Source organism: Patagioenas fasciata, chromosome 22 (genome assembly GCF_037038585.1).
Source record: "Patagioenas fasciata isolate bPatFas1 chromosome 22, bPatFas1.hap1, whole genome shotgun sequence".
NCBI lineage: Eukaryota > Metazoa > Chordata > Aves > Columbiformes > Columbidae > Patagioenas > Patagioenas fasciata.
The window spans coordinates 5,217,688-5,238,165 of record NC_092541.1 but is presented as its reverse complement, the minus strand read 5'-3'; the positions used below and the strand labels follow the sequence as shown (position 1 = coordinate 5,238,165).

Below are 20,478 nucleotides of genomic sequence, written 5' to 3'. Positions count from 1 at the left end.
ATACCATTCTTGCAACAACTATGAAGAACTAATAGGAGGGCTAATGTGATGAAACTTAACAACAGCCCAGGAAGATCCCCATACAATTCTGTTACCAATCACTGCACAATCCCCAACAGCACCTTCCAACAAACAGCCATCAGAAACATTTCTCTCCTTGGGCATCTTGAGAGAGTGTGTGCAGGGGAAAGGATGACACAGATCAAGGACTGGGATGCAGGAGAACTTTAATGGATGAAAAGAGGGAAATGAGGTTGTTATGAGCGGTGTGCAGGGAGTATCTGCCCAGTGCAGGGAGTTCCATGGGCAGACAGGAGTCTGCTCCCTGTGGCTGTGGTGCAGATCCAGCCAGGTGTCCATCTGCCTTCCTCACAGAGGAAGCAGGGTCAGTAAGTCCTCCCTAGGCTGGTGTTATGAGGCTCACAGCCCAGGGGACCACAAGAGAACAAGAACACAAGAGGAAAAGGAAACACTGAAAGAGGGAAAAGCGGCATGGGCTGTGCCTTCTCAGAGCCCAGGCTGGCCCCGTCCTTTTGCAAGGGGTACTGAGGTTGCTCAGCCCCTCTGAAAGCAACAACCTGATTCTGTCCCCAGTCCGGTCCCATCTGGTGGGTCCCTGGGGGCCTTCCCCAGGACCATCACCAACAGCTTTAGCAGGGGAAACACCTCCTCGCGCCGCAGATGCCGCTGCCCAAGCCAGAGAGACCAAAGCCCCCGGAGTTGATGGGCACTCCCTGAGAACTGAGAATGCTGCCAACAGCAGCAGAGGTGGAGGATCCCACGGCGGTGTTCTGCGGGAAGGAGCTGAGGATGGGGCCAGGCAGGGTCACCACCACAGGGGACGGCTGGATGAAGACTCTGGAGTCCTGGCACTGCTGGACACAGGGCTCATTGCAGCTGTTGGCCAGCGGGGTTGGGCCACAGGGCTGGCAGGGCAGGCACGGGTTGTAGCAGGACATGTCTTGTGGCTGGAGCTGCACCTGGGAGACAGTGCAGGGGGAAGCAGAATATGAGGGCTTGCAGAGGAGCAGTCTGTCTACTGCACCATGAGGGAGCCAAGGTACAAACTGGAGATGAGATTTAGAGGCTGTGTCAGGGGCCCACAGTCTTCTCCTTTCCTTCAGAAGAACCCAGTAAAGAGCAATGAAGCCCAGGGAGATCCCTCAACTCAAGGTGACAAAGGGGCAAGGAAGGCACTGAGAAATCCCAGAGGTGGAGAGGGAGGAGAACAGGTGTCTGACTCACCTCTTTCTCAGGGAGATGGAGTCAAGAGGAGTGGATGAGGGAGTGAAGAGAAGAACCCACTTTTATACTGCTCCTGCACCACCCCAGGCCCGCAGTCACTTCACATGGACAGTAATTTTCCAAGAAACTTACCTCCAAAGTAAAACATCCTAATTAATAGCATAGGTTGTATTTTGATTTCTGACAATGCTGACATTTCATTTCTTCATTTCTGACATGCCCTCTAGGCCATGGAGGCTCATTTCAATTCCAGTATGAGAAGCACAAGTGTTTTCCATGCTGGAACACACTGGTGCAGACTGAAAACCTGCCTTAATTGGAGTCCCATGAGACAGATTTCTTCTTCAGTATAAGGGGTGTGCTGGGGCTCAGGATAATGTTTTATTGCTCCCTCTCTCCTCACACCACCGTGGACTTCACACACTTTGGAGCCTGTCCAGCAATAGACACGGCAACTTGGGCACATTTCCAAACACAAGGATCATACTGTGAGCTCCTTGAGCTGAGGGAGTGCCAACAAGAAGGTCATGATGAGACCAAAGGCTATTAGGGTTTCCAGGAGCCGTGTACTCGGGTCCAGCCCAATGGTCAGAGCTGGTTTTCCTGGGGCTGGGATGGAGCTGCCCTGACCTCAGGGGAATTATCCCTCTGTGGGACATGGGTCTGCAGACAACACGCACTCCTGGCTTGGACTCACACAGAAATCCTGACACATGGCCAATCCAAAATTAGAGTGTGACTCACCATGGGTAGGGAGAGTCTATCCCAGGAAGCTTGCCTGCTGAAGACACTCCCTTGGCCTGCTGGGATGCATCCCAGCTGACTCCATGCCTGCAGGGCAGGGAAGTGCATCACCTCTTGACATCTTCTCAGAACTGTTTTTATATCCAGGGTCCTTCTGATCCCATCCACTCCCTGAGCATCCCTCAGCACATTGCACTGCAGGGTCCTGAGAGTCCTTGCTCGCTGGGTAGCTGGAGGAAGCTTTCATGCTTCTCCAGTGATACCGTGTTGTGCTCCAAGCTGAGGAGGCCTTTGAGGCATAGGGAAGGAGACCACACAGAAGCCCAGGAGAGGATATATAGTGTGAGACCCAGGGACAAGTCCATTCTGCAATCCTTTCTTTATCTCCACAGAGCATTCAGGAGAGAACCCTACAACAGCCTGGTTTCTTTAGCCATGAATATGTGGCTCGTGTTTCTGTTCACTTCCATCATCCCGTCCCTGCTCAGGGATGATCAAGCCCCTAGGGCACATCTACCCAGAGAAGGTTTGAGGGCTCTTTGATCACAGCATGTATCAGTCCCCACTCATTACTGATGCAAGAGGTTCTTCCTCTCAAAGTGAAGAGCTTGCCATTTGCCCTTCTTGAATGCCATGAGACTCCTGAAGGTCCTTCCTCAAGCCGGCCTAGATCTACTTGTATGCAGCCCTGCCCTGGAGCACATTAGTTGCCTTTTAGGGATTGACTTTTCTCATGCAGCCCTTGATTTGATGTCCAGCCACTACTGGGAAGGTTTCCCCTCCCTCATTCAACTCTTTAAGTGGGTGCAGCAGCCTGGGAGTCCTTGTAGGTGAATATTGAGAGAGAAGGTATTAACTCCCCCACAACCTTGCTCTCTATCCACTCCTCAGGAAATCAGCTGCCCCAGTCTGCAGCAAGCCCATGTTTTCCTCCATCAGCCTGTTCTTAGACTGCTCCTGTATGGGCTTGTGTTGCTCTTGATGCCTCTTGCCAGTTGCTGTTGCTGCCCTTCGCAAGCCTCAAAGTCAGCTGAGCTTCGCTTTAATATTCTTTACTCATCTGTGTGACCCTTTGCTGGACTCGTGTATGGCAGTGTCTCTCTCATACTAAAGAGCCGCAAGCTTCTCATGACAGCTGTGTCCTCAGCAGTGCTAAGCAGAGGAGAGGGTTCACCCTTCTGCAATTTGATAGCAACCCTCTTCCTAATGCAGCCCAGGATGATGTTGGATACTGTTGATGCAAGAGCGTAGGGCTGCCTCATAGTGTCCAGTAGGACCTACATCCTCCACTGCAAAACTGTTTTGCAGTCCATTGGCTTCAGCCTGTGGTGATGCACGAGGTTATTTCTCCCACACTTCAGCACTTTGCATAGTGAGGTTTTTGCATTTCCCTTGACTGAACCTTATGATATTTATATCTCCCAATGTCTCCATCCTTTCAACATCCCTCTGAACTGCAACACAACTGTCTGCTGTAGCAGTGCCAACCTCCCCCAGCTGTTGTGGCATCTGCAGACTTGCTGAGAGTTTGATCCTTCCAACCTTGCAAGTAATTATAAAAAAGGTCAAACAATAATGACCCTAGTCTGGACCCCTCCAGTGCACCAGGACTGAGTGACTGACCTCCACCTGGACTTTGTGTCATTCATCACAGCTCTTGCAGACCAGCAGCCATGCTGGATTTCCATGCCCTGCACTGCCCTCTTCCCCAGCCTGAATTTCATCAAGTGGTCTGTAAGGACTCTTACAGCAGACAGCATCAAAAGCCTTGGTTAGATGAGATTTGGAACATTTGCTGCAGCTCTGTCACCCAACAGAGCCAGACGTGATCAAAGAAGGCCATGAGGTTCATCAGTTTTTTTTTTTACTTCCCTAAATCTTTCCTCACCGTCATGTCCTCTCATCTTGGGAAAGGGCTTCCAGGATTATATGCTCCACCATCTTTGCAGTGTTTGAGGTGAGGCTGACTGGCCTGTCATTCCCCAACTCCTCCTTCATGCCCTTCCTGGGGACACCCATTGGCTTTCTTCCACTGCTCACATGCATTCTCTGACCACTGGAACTTTCATACATTATAGAGAGTGGTCTTGTAGTGACACCATGTCAGTCCAATCTGTTTAACAGTGCCCACACTTGATCCTTCTCTATGGTAAGTCTTCCTTGCTCCAAACGTTCCAAGGAACATCAGGAACTCCAATTCTTGACAAAAAATCCTTCCAGTAAAGTCAAAGGCCAAGAAACTTTGTAGTATCTCTACTTTTCCTGTAAGCCCTGTTCTCAAGAAGCTGCCCTGTTAACACTGGGGTGGCTTTTAACCAAGCCTTGCTTTTGCTGTCAACCTACCTGGAAAAAGAACTTCTTCTTGACCTCTGTGTGCTTTACGTGATTCAACATCAGGTGATCTGTGGCTTTCCTGACCCCCACCCTGCACTTTCAGCCTGCAAAAGTTCTCCTTACAGCAAAGGTCATCAGGAAGAAGACAGCTGAAGACATGGGTACAGATGGTAGATACCATCTGATGAGTGCTAAGTACACGCCTGACTGCCCAGGGATGCAATGACAAGTGAACACTGAAGCAAGTGAGAGAGAGAAGTGAGAGAAGCACGTGGCACACATTTAAAACCAGGAGCCTGTGGGTGCTCTGTGGAGATGTGCAGCATGGGGGAAAGCAGAGCCTGTTCTTGCACTGGGAGTTGCAAAAAACCACACTTCACTGCACCAAGCACAGGAATGTTCGTCCTACCAGAACTTGGGGCTCATCTTCTATCCAAAATGACACAATTCTGATGGCATATGCTTTGGTCTCTCATCCCAGCAAAAGAAAGAAGCCTGCATGGCAGAGCAGGCATGTCAGAAATGAGGAAATTAAATGTCAGCATTGATGGACATCAAATTACAACCTTGCCATTACAATTTGCTTTGGAGGTGAGTCTGTTGGAAAATTACTGCCCACGTGCAGTGACCGTGGACCCGGGGCAGTGTGGGAGCAATATAAAAGCGGGTCCTACTCCTCACTCTCTCATCCACTCCTCTCGCCTCCATCTCCTTGGAATCCAGGTGAGTATGAATCCCGTTCTCCACCTCCTTCTCCTCCTTCTTCTTTAAGATTTTTCAGTACATTCCTGCACCTTAGTCCCATGCAGGGTCTTGAAGCTGTTTGTCATGTTATGCAGAATAAGACAGAAGGTGTGACATGGCTGGATCTTGGTTGAGGTGTCTCCTGAGCTATGGGCCTGGCAGAGATCCCCGTGGGCTGGGACACTCATGGCAGGGCTTGCCTCAGGGGAATGAGAAGTGTTTGTTCCCCCTACACAGTCTCCAGCTCTTGTCTTCAGCTCTTGCCTTGGCTCCCATAGAACTTTTTTTCTCCTGCCATCTCTCCCAGGTGCAGCTCCAACCACAAGACATGTCCTGCTACAACCAGTGCCTCCCCTGCCAGCCCTGTGGCCCAACCCCGCTGGCCAACAGCTGCAATGAGCCCTGTGTCCAGCAGTGCCAGGACTCCCATGTTTACATCCAGCCCTCCCCTGTGGTGGTGACCCTGCCCGGCCCCGTCCTCAGCTCCTTCCCACAGAACACCGCCGTGGGATCCTCCACCTCTGCTGCTGTTGGCAGCATCCTCAGCTCTCAGGGAGTGCCCATCAACTCCGGGGGCTTTGGTTTCTCTGGCTTGGGCAGCGGCATCTGTGGCACAAGGAGGTGTTTCCCCTGCTAAAGCTGTTGGTGATGACCCTGGGGAAGGCCCCCAGGGACACATCAGATGGGACAGGACAGGGGACAGAGCATAGGCTTGTTGCTTCCAGAGGGGCTGAACAACCCCAGTATCCCTTGCAAAAGGATGGGGCCAGCCTGAGCTCTCAGAAAGCATGGCCCATGCCCATGCCCTGGGCTTTTCCTCTCTTCCCATGTCTCCTCTTCCTATTATGTCCTTGTTCCCTTGAGCTCCCCTGGGCTTTGAGCCCCACAAAGCCAGCCTAGGGAGGACCTGATGACCCTGCTAACTTCTGTGGGACAGACAAATAAATATCTGACTCGATCTTCACCGCAACCAAGGGTCACAAACTTGTTTTTCTGTTCTGCCTCATTAAAGTTCTGCTGCATCTCAGCTCCTATTTCTTGTGCCATTCTTTTACCTGTAGATGATCTCTCAAGATGCCCAGGAAGAGATGGGGTCCTCATGTGTGGTTCTGGGAAGGGGTTGTTGGGGATGCTTTTGCAGTGACTGTTAACACAGACTTACATTGAGTGTGTTTAGCCATACTTAAGATGACCCTCTGATTTCTAAACTTTACTGCCCATCTGGGGTTTGATAGAATTGTATGACATAGTTCAGTGTCCATTGTTTCTCTAGAATAATTTGATAACACCCACCAAAGCAGTCTCTACTCCAAGCTCAGTGAGCCTTGTGCCCTCATCATGTCCTCCTCAGAGAATTGCTCCAGGCTTCACACCATCCTGGCTTCCCAGCTCATACCACTCAGTCAAGGTCTTTGTTGCATGAGAGTAGTTCTGTAGATAGCATCTAATGAGTGCTAAGAAGGCTGGGACCTTAGGTTTTTGGAAGGAGCTTAGAGTAACTTGGTGTAGTGACCGATATCCCTGCCCACGTCAGGAAGGTTGTGTCATGGGAACTAAGCAACATTAATCTAAGTGGAACTGTTCACAAACAGCTGCAAATGGGGTTTATTCAGCACTCCAACAACACCATGAAACACAGGTTTGGATATCATCTAGAAATTAATTACTCTGCAGCACAGACAAACTGAAGGATATCAGATCCCAAAAATCTAGAGTGATGATTCAAAATGTGTACCTTCCCACTCTGTTAGAAAGTGATGACTCTCAAGAGCACCCAGATTGCTTACCAATTTGGCAAGGTGTCTCAGTCCGCAAGGAATGTTCCTGACATGGCCACTTTAGGGAACAGAGCCTCTGACTGCATATCTGCTAGCCCAAAGAAGACCAACTCAAAGGGTGCGTCCAGTGATTTATAACCTGGTTGGATCTGGCTGTGGTCATAATGAACATGGCCCAGAAGCTTCTCTGCTTCTCTGGACCTGGGAACCTCTTTGCCTGAGGACCCTGTCTGTTGACCGAGTGTCCCAACTCTTCTGCTCCACCAGCTGGGGAGAGCTGAATGTGAGGAGTCGAGAGTCATCAAGGAGGGGTGTAGCTGTTGGCACCTTGACACTGACCAAGGTGCATGGACAAGGGCAATCACAGTGGGGCACAAAAGGCTCTAAGAAGCCATCAACTGCTCCACTGAAAGCAAGACCTTGTAGGGGGATGGGCAACTGCCACAGGTTGGACCAGAGGATGTTTAAAGACCTGTCCATATATAGAAGTCTTTCTGTGGTTCTGCGCTATGCTGGTACCACAATCCAGGCAACCAGCTGCACTGTGTCCCTTCCTTTCAGAATGTTATGGTTACAGTGGGTTCTCCTGTCTGCTCCTGGCAAGCCACTGCCTGTGTCTTGTCAATACCACATTCCTTCCTGACTATTTGCATCACAGTTGATTTACCGAGGAAAAAAAGACATACACAACGAAGCAGGTAGCACCAACTAGATTCTGTTTGGTGATTCTCTAGGTGGACAAATATAGAAATTACCACAGAATCCTAGAATCACTGAGTGTCCTGAGTTGGTAGGGACCACAAGGATCATCGAGTCCAACTCTTGTCCCTGCATAGGATAATCCCAAAATTCACACCATGTGTCTGAATTGTGCAAGATTAAGCAGACTCAATGCAAGGCTGTGTTGATAGTCACTGCAAAATCATCCCAGACAACCCCCTTTCAAAAGCCACCTCTGAGACACACGTGTCTCCATGGGCATCTTGGGAGATCATGTGCAGGGGAAAGGATGACACAGAAGTGCAGTTCAGGATGCAGAAGAACTTTAATGAGTTAAAAAAAACCCCAACAAATCAGATGGATGCAAGTGCAGGGAGAAGATTTAGCAGGGGAAACACCTTCTCATGCCGCAATAGCAGCTGCCCAAGCCAGAGAGACCGAAGCCCCTGGAGTTGATGGGCACTCCCTGAGAGCTGAGGATGCTACCAATGGCAACAGAAGCGGAGGATCCCATGGCAGTGTCTAGCCAGCAAGGGAGGATCTGCTGGCCCTGCTCACCCTGTAAGGGAGGCAGCTGGACACCTGCCTGGATGTTTGCCAGACGCATGGGTTTCAAAATCTCATCTCCACTGGTGCTCCTTGAACTAAGATCTACACTCATAACAACATCGTTTCCATCTTTGACTCATTAAAGTTCTGCTGTATCAAAGCCCAAGCCTCTGTGAAATCCTTTTCCCTGCAGACACTATCCCAAGATGCCCATGGAGAGAAATGGTCCTCACAGTGATTGTGGGAAGGAGTTGTTGTGGATGGTTGGACAATGGTTGTTAATAGATAATTAAGTGAAGGACTGTGGGCAGTCTTTTCAAAGTAGTCATTCTTCAGAGGCTGGGCAAGCATCAATCTGCTGCTGTGAGGTGGTGGCTGATTTCATTTGCATCACTTGTTATTTCTGGTTTTTTTTCCACCTTTTCCTTCCCCTTTTATAGTTTCCTGAACATAACTCAAGGGTATTTTGCTCTTTTGCTGTTCCAAATCTCTCCATACCACTGGGACAGTGGATCGAGAGAACAAATTGTAGGTGCTTAGTTCTGCTCAGGTTCCACACACCACACAGATCAACCGGTAGCGCATGTCGTCCTCATCTTACTCCTTCCCATTCTGTGCCAAATCTTCCAGCAGCCCAACAGCAGGGCCAGGGAAAGGTGCTTTTGCAGTGACACCAGCAAAACAAGTGCAACTCTAGCACTGTTCCTGGGCACCAAGATCATTCACCAACATCCTGGCCAAGGCGAGTAGGACCTCACATCAGAGATACAAGGTAGTGACTATCCCACTCTGCTCAGCACTCACTTGAAAGCACCTACAAAACTGCTGTAATGTAAGAAAGATGTGATGCAAGAAGCACCTTGGCCAAAACAGTTCAGCATGAATTGTGGGATGGTGAGGAGCAGAAGCACTTGTGTGGGGAGCAGTGGCTAAGGTCATGGGGATTTTCACTTGCGTTTCTCAAGCTTTTATTTTCCATCTGGTCTTTTCCTCAACTCACAATTCTGCATCTCAAGGTTATGGTTAGTACCGGTTCTCCTGTTAACAAGCCCATCCTGGAACCAGCCCTGAATAATATGTGTCTCCTTGGGCATCCTGGGAGAGCATCTGCAGGTGAAAGGATGAGGAAAAAGTATGTGCTGGGATGCAAAAGAACTTTATTGAGTCAAAAAGAATACAAGGTGGCTCTGAATAGAGGCCCCAGTACAGAGAGCACCAGGGGCAGACCAGAGTCTGCACCCCGTGGCTGTGGTGGAGATATAGCCAGGAGTCCATCTGCCTGCCCCACAGAGGGAACAGGGGCAGAAGGTCCTCACAGTCCAGGGGAGCACAAGAGAACAAGGGCACAGAGGGACATGGGACATTGAAACAGGGGAAAGGTGGCATGAACAGTGCTTTCTGAGAGCCCAGGCTAGCCCCGTCCTTTTGGAAGGGGTGCTAGGGTTGATCTGCCGCTCTGAAAGTAACAACCTGATGGTCAATCCCCAGTCTGGTACTATCTTGTGGTTCCCCAGGGGCCTTCCCCAGGGCCATCATCAGCAGCTTTAGCAGGGGAAACGCCTCCTCGTGCCACAGATTCCGCTGCCCAAGCCAGAGAGACCAAAGCCCCCGGAGTTGATGGGCACTCCCTGAGAGCTGAGGATGCTGCCAACAGCAGCAGAGGTGGAGGATCCCACGGCGGTGTTCTGCGGGAAGGAGCTGAGGATGGGGCCAGGCAGGGTCACCACCACGGGGGAGGGCTGGATGTAAACATGGGAGTCTTGGCACTGCTGGACACAGGGCTCATTGCAGCTGTTGGCCAGTGGGGTTGGGCCACAGGACTGGAAGGGTAGGCACTGGTTGTAGCATGACATGTCTTGTGGCTGGAGCTGCACCTGGGAGGGAGAGAAGGCAGGGGTAAGCAGAAGATGAGTGATTGTAAAGAAGCAGTCTGTCACCTCACCACGAAAGAGACAAGCCTAGACAAGGAAAGATGGAGGTTAGAACTGGAGGCTGTGTAGAGAGGTTCATGTGTTTCTCCTTTGCTTCAGCTTAAACGTTCCCCATCAAAATTGACTGAACTCAGGAATAACCCTGTCTACTCCTTCGCTTACTTCAACAAAGCACCAGGTTCTCTCCCTGCAACACTGTTTGAACCCTTCCCTCTCCCAAGATTAACAGCCCATGTCCCACTACCTGAGAAAAGAGCAGGAATAGCTTGAGGAGAGGGGAATAGGTAGAGGAGAGAGAAGGGGAGGGGAGGAGAGGGGAGGGGAGGGGAGGGGAGGGGAGGCGAGGCAAGGCGAGGAGAGGCGAGGCGAGGCGAGGCGAGGCGAGGCGAGGCGAGGCGAGGAGAGGAGAGGAGAGGAGAGGAGAGGAGAGGAGAGGAGAGGAGAGGAGAGGAGAGGAGAGGAGAGGAGAGCCGAGGCGAGGCGAGGCGAGGCGAGGCGAGGCGAGGCGAGGCGAGGCGAGGCGAGGAGAGGAGAGGAGAGGAGAGGAGAGGAGAGGAGAGGAGAGGAGAGGAGAGGAGAGGAGAGGAGAGGAGAGGAGAGGAGAGAAGGAGAGACTTCAGACTCACCTCGTTCCTGAGGAGAAGGAGGCGAGAGAAGTGAATGAGAAAGTGAGAATAAGGACCTGCTTTTATACTGCTACTGCACTACCTCAGGCCCACAGTCACTGCGTGTGGGCAGTAATTTTCCAACAGACTCACCTCCAAAGTAAAACACCTTACCTAATGGCACAGGTTAAATTTGTTTCATCAATGCTGCCATTTCGTTTCCTCATTTCTGACCTGACCATTAGGCCTCAGAGGCACCTTTGAAGTGTTGACATGAAAGGGCAAGGATTTCCCAGGTAGGAACACATCAGTAAAGGCAGAATATGTTCCCCTGAGTGCTGGAGACATCTGTGCAGACAGGAGATTTGGGCCTGGGGAAATCTGATGAGCTCGTTTCCCACTCCCTTTGCATGAAGGTGCACATGTCCTCCCACCAATGTATTCCTCTCCTGCCTCTGTTAGTTTGTTTGGGAAAGTTGTCCCCTCTCATGCAGTCACTGGGGGTTCTCAACCAATGTCATCGGCAGGTTTGGGGAAAGAGAACATTGCTCTCACAATCCCCGTGATTTCTCAACGAACCCTGTGGAGTTGGGTACCTCCTCACTACACCAGGGTTGTGCTGCTGCTCAGGACAGCATCGTGTTCTTTCCACTCCCGTCACACCACCACGCACTTTGGCCATACGCTTTGAACACTAACCAGCAGGAGAATCCTTTCCAAAGCACAGTGACTGTGGTGTGAGTCCCTTGAACTCTGGCAGTGCTGGCAAGTAGGTCATGCTGAGGACAATGGCTGTTGGCGTCGCCTGCAGCTGTGTACTCAGGTAGAATCCAGTGCTCGGAGACCATTTTCCCGGGGTTGGGATGGAGCTGCCCTGGCCACAGGGGAATTCAGCCCTGCCTGCAACACAGACCTGCAGACAGCACACACTTGTGGCTTATCCTCACAACAAAAGCCTGACGCATGGCCAATCCAAAGAGTGTGACTTGCCAAGGGTAGGGAGAGTCTATTCCAGGAAGCTTGCCTGCTGAAGACACTCCCTTGGCCTCCTGGGATGCGTTCCAGCTGCCTCCATGCCTGCAGGGCAGGGAAGTGCATCACCTCTTTGATGTGGTCTGAGACTTGGTTTTGTACCCTGGGCCCTTCTCAGCACATCCCCTCCCTGGGCATCCTCAGGGACATGGCACTGCAGGATCCTGAGAGTTCTTATATACCAGGGATATAAAGGGAGTTTCCTTGCGTTCCTGATGGTGTTGGGTTTTCCTCCAGCCTGAGGAGGCTTTTGGCCTATGGGAAAGAATGGGTGCTTAAGCCCTATTGCCCAGGAGAAGATGCACTGCATGGGACCGAGGGATGAGTCCCAACCAGAATGGAGATGTTTTCTGCAAACCTTTCTTTCCCTCTACTGAGAATTCAGGAGACCTCGTCATCACAACTCATCCTTTTTGGTCAGAAAGATGAGGTTTGTCTTCACAGCTGCTCTCATGGCATTCTACCTACCATCTGCTTCACTAGGTAGCGAACCTGAAATGCAGGGACTGTACTCTGCTACTCACTTTCCTCCCTGTCATCAGGTCTTGAACACTCAGTTTCTCCAGTGTGATAGCTATGGCTGTCCTTGATTCCCATGTTCCCAACCAGTTCTTCCCTCTTAGAGGCAGCTGTGCATCACCCGTCCGTTCACCATGACAGAATCACGGAATCCTTGAGGTTGGAAGGGACTTCAGGAGATCTTTTAGTCAAAGCGGCCCTGCTCAAAGCACAGTCAGCCTTTAGAGGATTCCCAGGGCCAAGTCTTGTCAAGCTCTGAATACCTACAAGGATGCAGAAGACACAGCCCGTCTGTGACAATCCCAGATGGTGCTTGACCACACTAACAAAGTATTTTCTGATGTTTCCACCATCCCCCCACACTCCCCCAGCCAAACCAGAAACAGTTTCGTACAGACTCCAAAGGAGGGAAAGGCCTGAGCTGCAGCCAGGCCAAGAACTCCTGTTAGGAAACCTACAAGGAAGCGAACATCACATTGAACACCCATAAGTTGTGAGTGCAAGGAGTCTTGTCCATACTTTTCCGACCGTGTGTGATTTGACTGGGAGCCAGCAACTTTATTCTATCAATATGACAGCCTGGGTAAGCTACCGTGAGCTCTCTCTGCTCAGCAAGTGTGGCTGAATGGTGATGATCTTTTACTGCTCAAAGATCACTGCATGAGCCCAGTTCAAGTTTCATAGCAATCACTTAGCTTAAGTAAGTGCCTACTGATTAGAATGAATCACCTAGAATTGTAAGGTTGTGTGATTTTAAATATACTGTCTGCTTCATGTTACATAGTAAACTGTGTGCTATAAAATTCTGCTCTTATTTACCAAAAGCAGCTACACGCTACACTGAACATTTGTCAGATAAGGTCTAGTTCACACTTTGCTTGGAGGAATGGAACTGACTGAGGAGAAAATAATGCCTTCAAGGCTAACACAAAGACATTACAGACATCTGCAAGATAGGGCTTGTTCTGCACTTTGCTGAAAATAAAAGGATTTATTCAGACAAAACAGTGCCTTCGAGGCTGTGGGCTGTAAATATCTGCAGAAAAGAAAGGTTCCTAACTGCATGAAGAAAATCAAATCACTTTCAGTCAAACCAGCTCAGCCTGGTGCACTCATGTCAGTCCAATCTGTTTAAGTGTTCCCACACCTGATCCTCCACTACTGTGGGGAACTTATTCCTGCTCCAGACTTTCCAAGGACTCTCAGGAGCCTGATCTTTAGACAGCAAATCCTGCCAGTCAAGACCAAGGCCAAGAACCCTTGGAGTACCTCTACCTTTCCTATAACCCCTGTCCCAGGTAGAGCTGCTCCATTCAGCCTTTGCACAAGCCTCTCTTTTGCTGCTGACCTACCCAGAAGAAGACCTTCTCTTTGCCCCCCACATGGTTTGCCTGGTTCAATACCAGGTGGGCTTTGCCTTTCCTAACCCCACCCTGCATACTCAGAGAACCTGACAAATGTTGTCCCCAGAGCAAAGGGCACCAAGAGAAAGACAACAGAAACCTCTTCCTGCAATGGCAATTGCAAACAATTGAACTGCTCCAAGCCAACACATCTTGGCTGCACAGGACCCCTCAGCCCCTGAGGGCATATCTTCACCACGCACAGACGTGATCCAGCCAGGAATATCACTGGGTGTCTCATCCAGAGACACGAAAGGAGCTTGTATGTCAGACCAGGCATGTCAGAAATGAGGAAATAAAATGGGAGGGTGTCAGGAAACCCAAATGCAACCAGTGCAATTGGGTAGGATGTTTTGCTGTGAGGGTGAGTCTACTGGAAAATTATTGCCCATGTGCAGGGACTGGTCGCCTGGGGCAGTACAGGAGCAGTATAAAAGTGTGTCCTTCTCCTCACTCTCTCATCCATTCCTCTCATCTTCACCTCTTCGGGAACAAGGTGAGTCTGAAACTTGCTCTCCTCTTCCTGCTCTTCCTCCTGCACTTCGATCCTCTCCAGAATTTCTCAGCACAAACTTGCCCCTTTTTCTTTTGCTGGGTCATTGGGCTGCTTGTCGTGGGAGAAGTAAGAGGTATACCATGGAGAGAACTTGGGACTTCACTGAGTTGTCTCCTGAGTTATGGACAAGGAAGTGATCACCCAGGACTTGCTTGCTGTTTGTAGGACTCTTTTGGGCTGAGAGGAAGGATTTCCATCATCTGGAGTGACAAGCTGCTGTTCAACCATCCCTCATAATCTGCTTCCCCCTGCCCTGTCTCTCTCCCAGGTGCAGCTCCAGCCACAAGACATGTCCTGCTACAACCCGTGCCTGCCCTTCCAGTCCTGCGGCCCAACCCCGCTGGCCAACAGCTGCAATGAGCCCTGCGTCCAGCAGTGCCAGGACTCCCATGTTTACATCCAGCCATCCCCCGTGGTGGTGACCCTGCCCGGCCCCATCCTCAGCTCCTTCCCGCAGAACACCGCCGTGGGATCCTCCACCTCCGCCGCTGTTGGCAGCGTCCTCAGCTCTCAGGGAGTGCCCATCAACTCCGGGGGCTTTGGTTTCTCTGGCTTGGGCAGCGGCATCTGCGGCATAAGGAGGCGTTTCCCCTGCTAAAGCTGCTGATGATGGCCCTGGGGAAGGAAACCAGGGACACACAGGATGGGACAGGACTGGGGATGGAGCATTAGATTGTTGTTTTCAGAGGGGCTGAGCAATCCCAGCACCCGTTGCAAAAGGATGGGACCAACCCGAGCTCTCAGAAAGCACAGCTAATGCCACCTTCCCCCTCTTCCAGTGTCTCCTCTCCCTCTTGTGTCCTTGTTCTCTTGTGCTCCCCTGGGTTGTGAGCCCCACAAAGCCAGCCTAGGGAGGACCTGCTGGCCCTGCTCCCTCAGTGGGGCAGGCAGATAAGTATCTGGCAGGGTCTCCACCACAGCCATGGGTCACAGACTCCTGTCTACCCCTGGTGCTCCTTGCAATGGGGTCTCCACTTGGATCAACTTGATTTTCCTCTTTTGTCCCATTAAAGTTCTGCTGCATCCCAGCTCATGCCTGTGTGTCTTCCTTTCCCCTGCAGATGCTCTCACAAGATGCTCAGGGTCAGACCTGATCCTTAGGTGTGGTTCTAAGAAGGGATTGTTGAGGATATTTTTGCTTTGAGCATGCTTAGCCATACTTGGGATGACCCTCTGATTTCTAAACTTCACTGCCTATCTGGGGTTTGATAGAATTCTATGATAGAGTTCAATGACCATTGCTTCACTAGAATGATTTTATACCTCCTATGAAAGCATTCTCTATTCCATGTTCAGTGAGCCTTGTACCCTCAGCCTCTCCTTCTCAGAGGATTGCTCCAGCCCTTACACCATCCTAGTTTCCCAGCTTGTACCACTTGGTAAGAACCTTCTTGCATGAGAGCAGTTCCGTAGATGCCATCTGATGAGTGCTAAGCAGACTGGAAGCATAGGTTTTTTGAAGCATCTTTGAATAACTTGATGTAGTGACAGACATCCCTGCCCACAGCAGGAGGGCTGAGTCATGGAAGAACCCCAAAAATCATTTTAGAAGGAAAATAAGCTCCAAAGCAACATTAATCGAAGTGGAACTGTTTGCAAATAAACAGCTACAAATGAGGTTTATTCAGCACTCCGGCAACACCATGAAACACAGGTTCGGATACCATCCAAAAATTAATTACTACACAGCAGGGACAAACTGAAGGGTATGAGATCCCAAAAATCTAGAGTGATGATTCAAAATGTGTACCTTCCCACTCTGTTAGAAAGTGATGACTCTCAAGAGTGCCCAGATTGCTTACCAGTTTGGCAAGGTGTCTCAGTCGCCAAGGAATGTTTCTTACATGGCCAGCGTAAGGAACAGAGCCTCTGACTGCATACCCACTAGTCCAAAGAAGAGCAACGCAAAGGGTGCATCCAGTGATTTATAGCCTGGCTGAGTGTGGCTGTGGTCTTTATGATCATGGTCCAGAAGCTTCTCTGCCTCTCTAGACCTGGGAACCTCCTTGCCAGAGGACCCTGCCTGTTGACCAAGGGTCCCAACTTTTCCGCTCCACCAGCTGGGGGGAGGTGAATGTGAGGACTCACCATGCCCAGAGTAGGCATAAAGGAGGGGAGTAACTGTCGGCGCCTTGGCACCAACCAAGGTGCATGGACAGGGGCAAGCACAGTGGGGCATAAAAGCGCTAAGGAGCCATCATCTGCTCCACTGAAAGCAAGACCTTATAGGGGGATGGGCAACTGCCACACTTTGGACCAGAGGATGTTTAAAGACCTGTCCATATGAAAGTCTCTCTGGTCTGCCCCTGGTGCTCTCTGTACTGGGGCCTCTATTCAGAGCCACCTTGTTTTCTTTTTGACTCAATAAATTTCTTTTGCACCCCAGCACATACTTTTTCCTTGTCCTTTCATCTGCAGATGCTCTCCCAGGATGCCCATCTGCAGATGGCAGCCCCCTAGAATCTGTTTGGTGATTCTCTATGTGGACAAATATAGAAATTACCACAGAATCCTAGAATCACCGAGTGCCCTGAGGTGGTAGGGACCACAAGGATCATCGAGTCCAACTCTTGTCCCTGCATAGGATAACCCCAAAATTCACACCATGTGTCTGAATTGTGCAAGACTAAGGAAACCTGCTTAATTTAGACATCACTGAAAAATCATCCCCAACAACCCGCTTTCAAAAGCCACCATTCAGAAACATGTGTCTCTCTGGGAATCTTGGAGATCAGGTGCAGGGGAAAGGACGACATGAAAGTGCAGTCCACGATGCAGAAGAACTTTAATGAGTCAATAAAAAAAAAAAAAGAAATAAGGTGGATGCAAGTGCAGGGAAAATTTAGCAGGGGAAACGCCTCCCCATGCCGCAGATGCCGCTGCCCAAGTCAGAGAGACCAAAGCCCCTGGAGCTGATGGGCACTCCCTGAGAGCTGAGGACGCTGCCAACAGCAGCAGAGGTGGAGGATCCCACGGCGGTGTTCTGCGGGAAGGAGCTGAGGATGGGGCCAGGCAGGGTCACCACCACAGGGGAGGGCTGGACGAAGACTCTGGAGTCCTGACACTGCTGGACACAGGGTTCATTGCAGCTGTTGGCCAGCGGGGTTGGGCCGCAGGACTGGAAGGGTAGGCACGGGTTGTAGCAGGACATGTCTTGTGGCTGGAGCTGCACCTGGGAGAGAGAAGTCAGAGGAAAACAAAGCTCCCTGGGTTTCTGAAGAACAGCCTGTCAGCCCACCATGAGGGAGACCCTAACCCTCCACAAAAATGAGCTCTGCCAAGTGCCACCAAGCTGAGGGCGCTTCCTACCTAGGTCATAGCTCAGGAGATATCGCAACAAAGCCCCAGCCTCTCTCTATGGCACACTCTCTGTGCCCTTATCTCCACCAAGTCAAACAGCTCCAAGATGCAGTAGAAGACAACGGAGCAGGTAAGTGCCAAGAAAACCCAGAAGAAGAAGATGACAAGGAGCAGGAAGACAAGGAGGAAGATGAGGAGAAGGGTGAAGACAAGAAATGGCTCCAAACTCACCTAGATCCCAAGGAGATGGAGACAACAGTAGTGGATGAATGAGTGAGTGAGTGAGTGAGTGAGTGAGTGAGTGAGTGAGTGAGTGAGGAGAAGGACCCACTTTCATACTGCTCCTGCACAGCCCCAGGCTCACAATCACTGCATGCAGGCAGTAATTTTTCTGTAGACTCACCTCCAAAGCAAAACACCCTACATAATTGCACAGGTTGCTCTTTGGTTTCCGTCATCACTTTCATTTCCTCATCTCTTAGATGACCATTATGCCATGGAGGGTCTTTTGAAGTTTCACAGTGACAGACAAAGACTTTTTCTGAGCAAGATCATGTCAGCACAGACAGAAGATGTGCCCCAGAGTGCTGGAGGGGTCAGTGCAGACAGAGAATATGGCTCTGGGGACATCTGCTGAGATTGCTTTCAACTCCAAGGAAATGAAGGTGCAAGTCTTCCCACCATTGCAGTCCTCTCACTAGTGTACAAAGGCTCCTGTGACTGGACGTTGCACAGCTCCCTTCTGCCTCCCTGCTGCACTCCAGCAGTCACTGGTCATTTCCTCTACATGCAGATGGGTTGCAGTGTTGGTCTAAAACACCTTTGACTAAGGAAAGCTTCTCTTGCTTGATACATTTGCTGGTTTCTTTTGCCAAAACATCCCCTCTTGTGGCAGTCTCTGGAAGTCTCCAGCCAATGCAGTCATAAGGAAGGACTTGGTCCTCCAAAAACCCCCTGATTCCTCAAGAAGACCTGTGGAGTCAGGTCCCTCCTCACTACATGAGAAGTGTGACCAGGACTGCACCTTATTCCTCCCACTGCCCTCACACCATCATGCAGTTTGGCCACATGTTTTGGACCCTGACCTGCAGGACACACAATGGTTTGCCTGGAGATTGGTAGTCAGGTAGAGGTCAGTGCTCAGAGCTCTGGCCACAGGGGAATCTGTCCCCTCATGGGACACAGGCCTGTAGACAACACACACTCCTGGCTTGGCCTCACGCCAGAAGCCTGACACATGGCCAATCCAAAATTAAAATGTGACTCGCCATGCTTTGACAGAGACTATCCCAGCAAGGCTGCATACTAAAGACATTCCCTTGGCCTCCTTGGATGCATTCCAGGTGCCTCCATGTCTGCAGGGCAGGGAAGTGCATCGCCTCTTTGAAATTGTCTCAGAGCTGTTTTTACACCCACTGCCCTTCTGAACCCATCCCCTCCCTGTGCATCCCCTGGCACGTTGCACTGCAGGGTCCTGACAGCCCTCACTCACTGAGGAGATGAGGAAAGCTTCGTGCCTCTCCAATGGTACTGCGTTGTGCTCCAAGCTGAGGAGGCCTTTGAGGCGCAGGAAAGAAGACATGGGGAAGTCCGTAGGAAGGTATATAGCATGAGATCCAGGGATGAGTTCCAGCTGATGGGCAGACGTGTTTTGCAACCCTTTCGTTTCCATCATGGAGTATTCAGGAGAGCCTCCTACCACAGCCTGGTCTTTTCCGCCAGGGTGACAAAGCCTGTATTTCTGTTTACTTCCACAACTGAGTCTCTCCTCAAGGATGATTAAGCCCCAAAGGCGCATCTACCCAGAGGAGGTTTGAGGGCTCCCAGATCCCCTCTCGGCCTTCTCTTTTCAAAGGTGAACACAGAACCATGGAATCATTTCAGTTGGAATAGAAACTTGATCATCAAGTTGTGTCTTAATCTAACTCTGGCACTAAACCATGTCCCTAAGAACCTCGTCTATATGCTTTTTGAATACCTTCAGGAATGATGACTCCACCACTTCCCTGGACAGGCTGTTCCACTGTTTCACCCTCTCCACGTATAAATGTTTCCTAATATCCAATCTAAACCACTCCTGGTACAACTTGAGGTATTTCCTCTTGTCCTATCACTTGCTACTTGGTAGAACAGACCAACACCCTCCATGCTACAACCTCTTTTCAGGTAGTTGTAGACAGCAATAAGGTCTCCCCTCAGCCTCCTGTTCTCCAGGCTAAACAGTCCCAGTTCCCTCAACCGCTCTTCATCACACTTGTGCTTCAGGTCCCTCATCAGCTCCATCACCCTCCTCTGCACTCTCTCTCTGATATCTCAAGGTGTCTCTCTTATGATGAGGGGCGTAAAACTGAACACAATGTTCAAGGTGGGGCCTCACCGTCACTGAGTACAATGACACAATCAATTTACTCCTGCTGACCACACTGTTCCTGATACAAGCCAGGATGCTGTTGGCCTCTTTGGCCTCCTGGACACATGCTGTCTCATATTCAGCCAGCTGTCAATCAACATCCCCAGGTCCTTTTCCACCAGGCAGATTTCCAGCCACTCTTCCCCGAGCCTGGAGCATTCATGAGGTTGTTGTGACCCAACTTCAGGACTCGCTGAGGCATGGAAATTACTTTACAACCTGTGAGATTGTAAAGAAGGTATGTTTATTCAGCACTGTGCACATGGGTGCTAGCTCCACCCAAGACGTGTGTAAATTTCTAGTAGCTGTGAGCTTGGCTAAATGTTGTAAAGTATTACATATTTATGAAAATTCTACAAACGCCTATATATATTCATAACCTGTCCCTGAGAAGGTGGTTCTTATTACAATGAGTTCCGGGAAATCATTTCCACAGCTTCCACCTCTGACCCCTCCTGGTTTCGCCTGCACAGTGATCGTGAGCCAGGGCCTTCTCTGCTGTACACTTTTACCTCTGGCCTGGTGTGCTGAGTTAGCTGGGACTCAAACTGATGAGTTGGTTAGAACTGGTATATCTCCTGTCATGTGTCCAAGATTCTGTTATCTAG

General features: G+C 50.4%; 3 protein-coding genes across 4 annotated transcripts; all 3 read right to left on the bottom strand.

The window, feature by feature from the left end:
• Window positions 1–650: 650 nt before the first annotated feature.
• LOC136111691 (feather keratin 1-like) lies at window positions 651–10,701 on the bottom strand. Of its 2 annotated transcripts, none has more exons than XM_065856028.2 (2): window positions 10,672–10,701; window positions 651–980 (listed from the first exon to the last, which is right to left on the bottom strand). In XM_065856028.2, exon 2 carries the CDS (start codon window positions 957–959, stop codon window positions 651–653), a length of 309 nt encoding a protein of 102 aa, XP_065712100.1. In that variant the 5' UTR covers window positions 960–980; window positions 10,672–10,701. The 2 variants fall into 2 exon arrangements, with proteins under 2 accessions (XP_065712100.1, XP_071674139.1); XM_071818038.1 differs by lacking the exon at window positions 10,672–10,701 and adding an exon at window positions 2,046–2,063.
• On the bottom strand, window positions 9,659–9,967 carry LOC136111688 (feather keratin 1-like). The gene has a single exon (XM_065856025.2). It carries the CDS (start codon window positions 9,965–9,967, stop codon window positions 9,659–9,661), a length of 309 nt encoding a protein of 102 aa, XP_065712097.1.
• Window positions 10,702–17,002: 6,301 nt separating the features above from the next.
• Window positions 17,003–17,311, bottom strand: LOC136111689 (feather keratin Cos1-2-like). The gene has a single exon (XM_065856026.1). It carries the CDS (start codon window positions 17,309–17,311, stop codon window positions 17,003–17,005), a length of 309 nt encoding a protein of 102 aa, XP_065712098.1.
• Window positions 17,312–20,478: the final 3,167 nt, after the last annotated feature.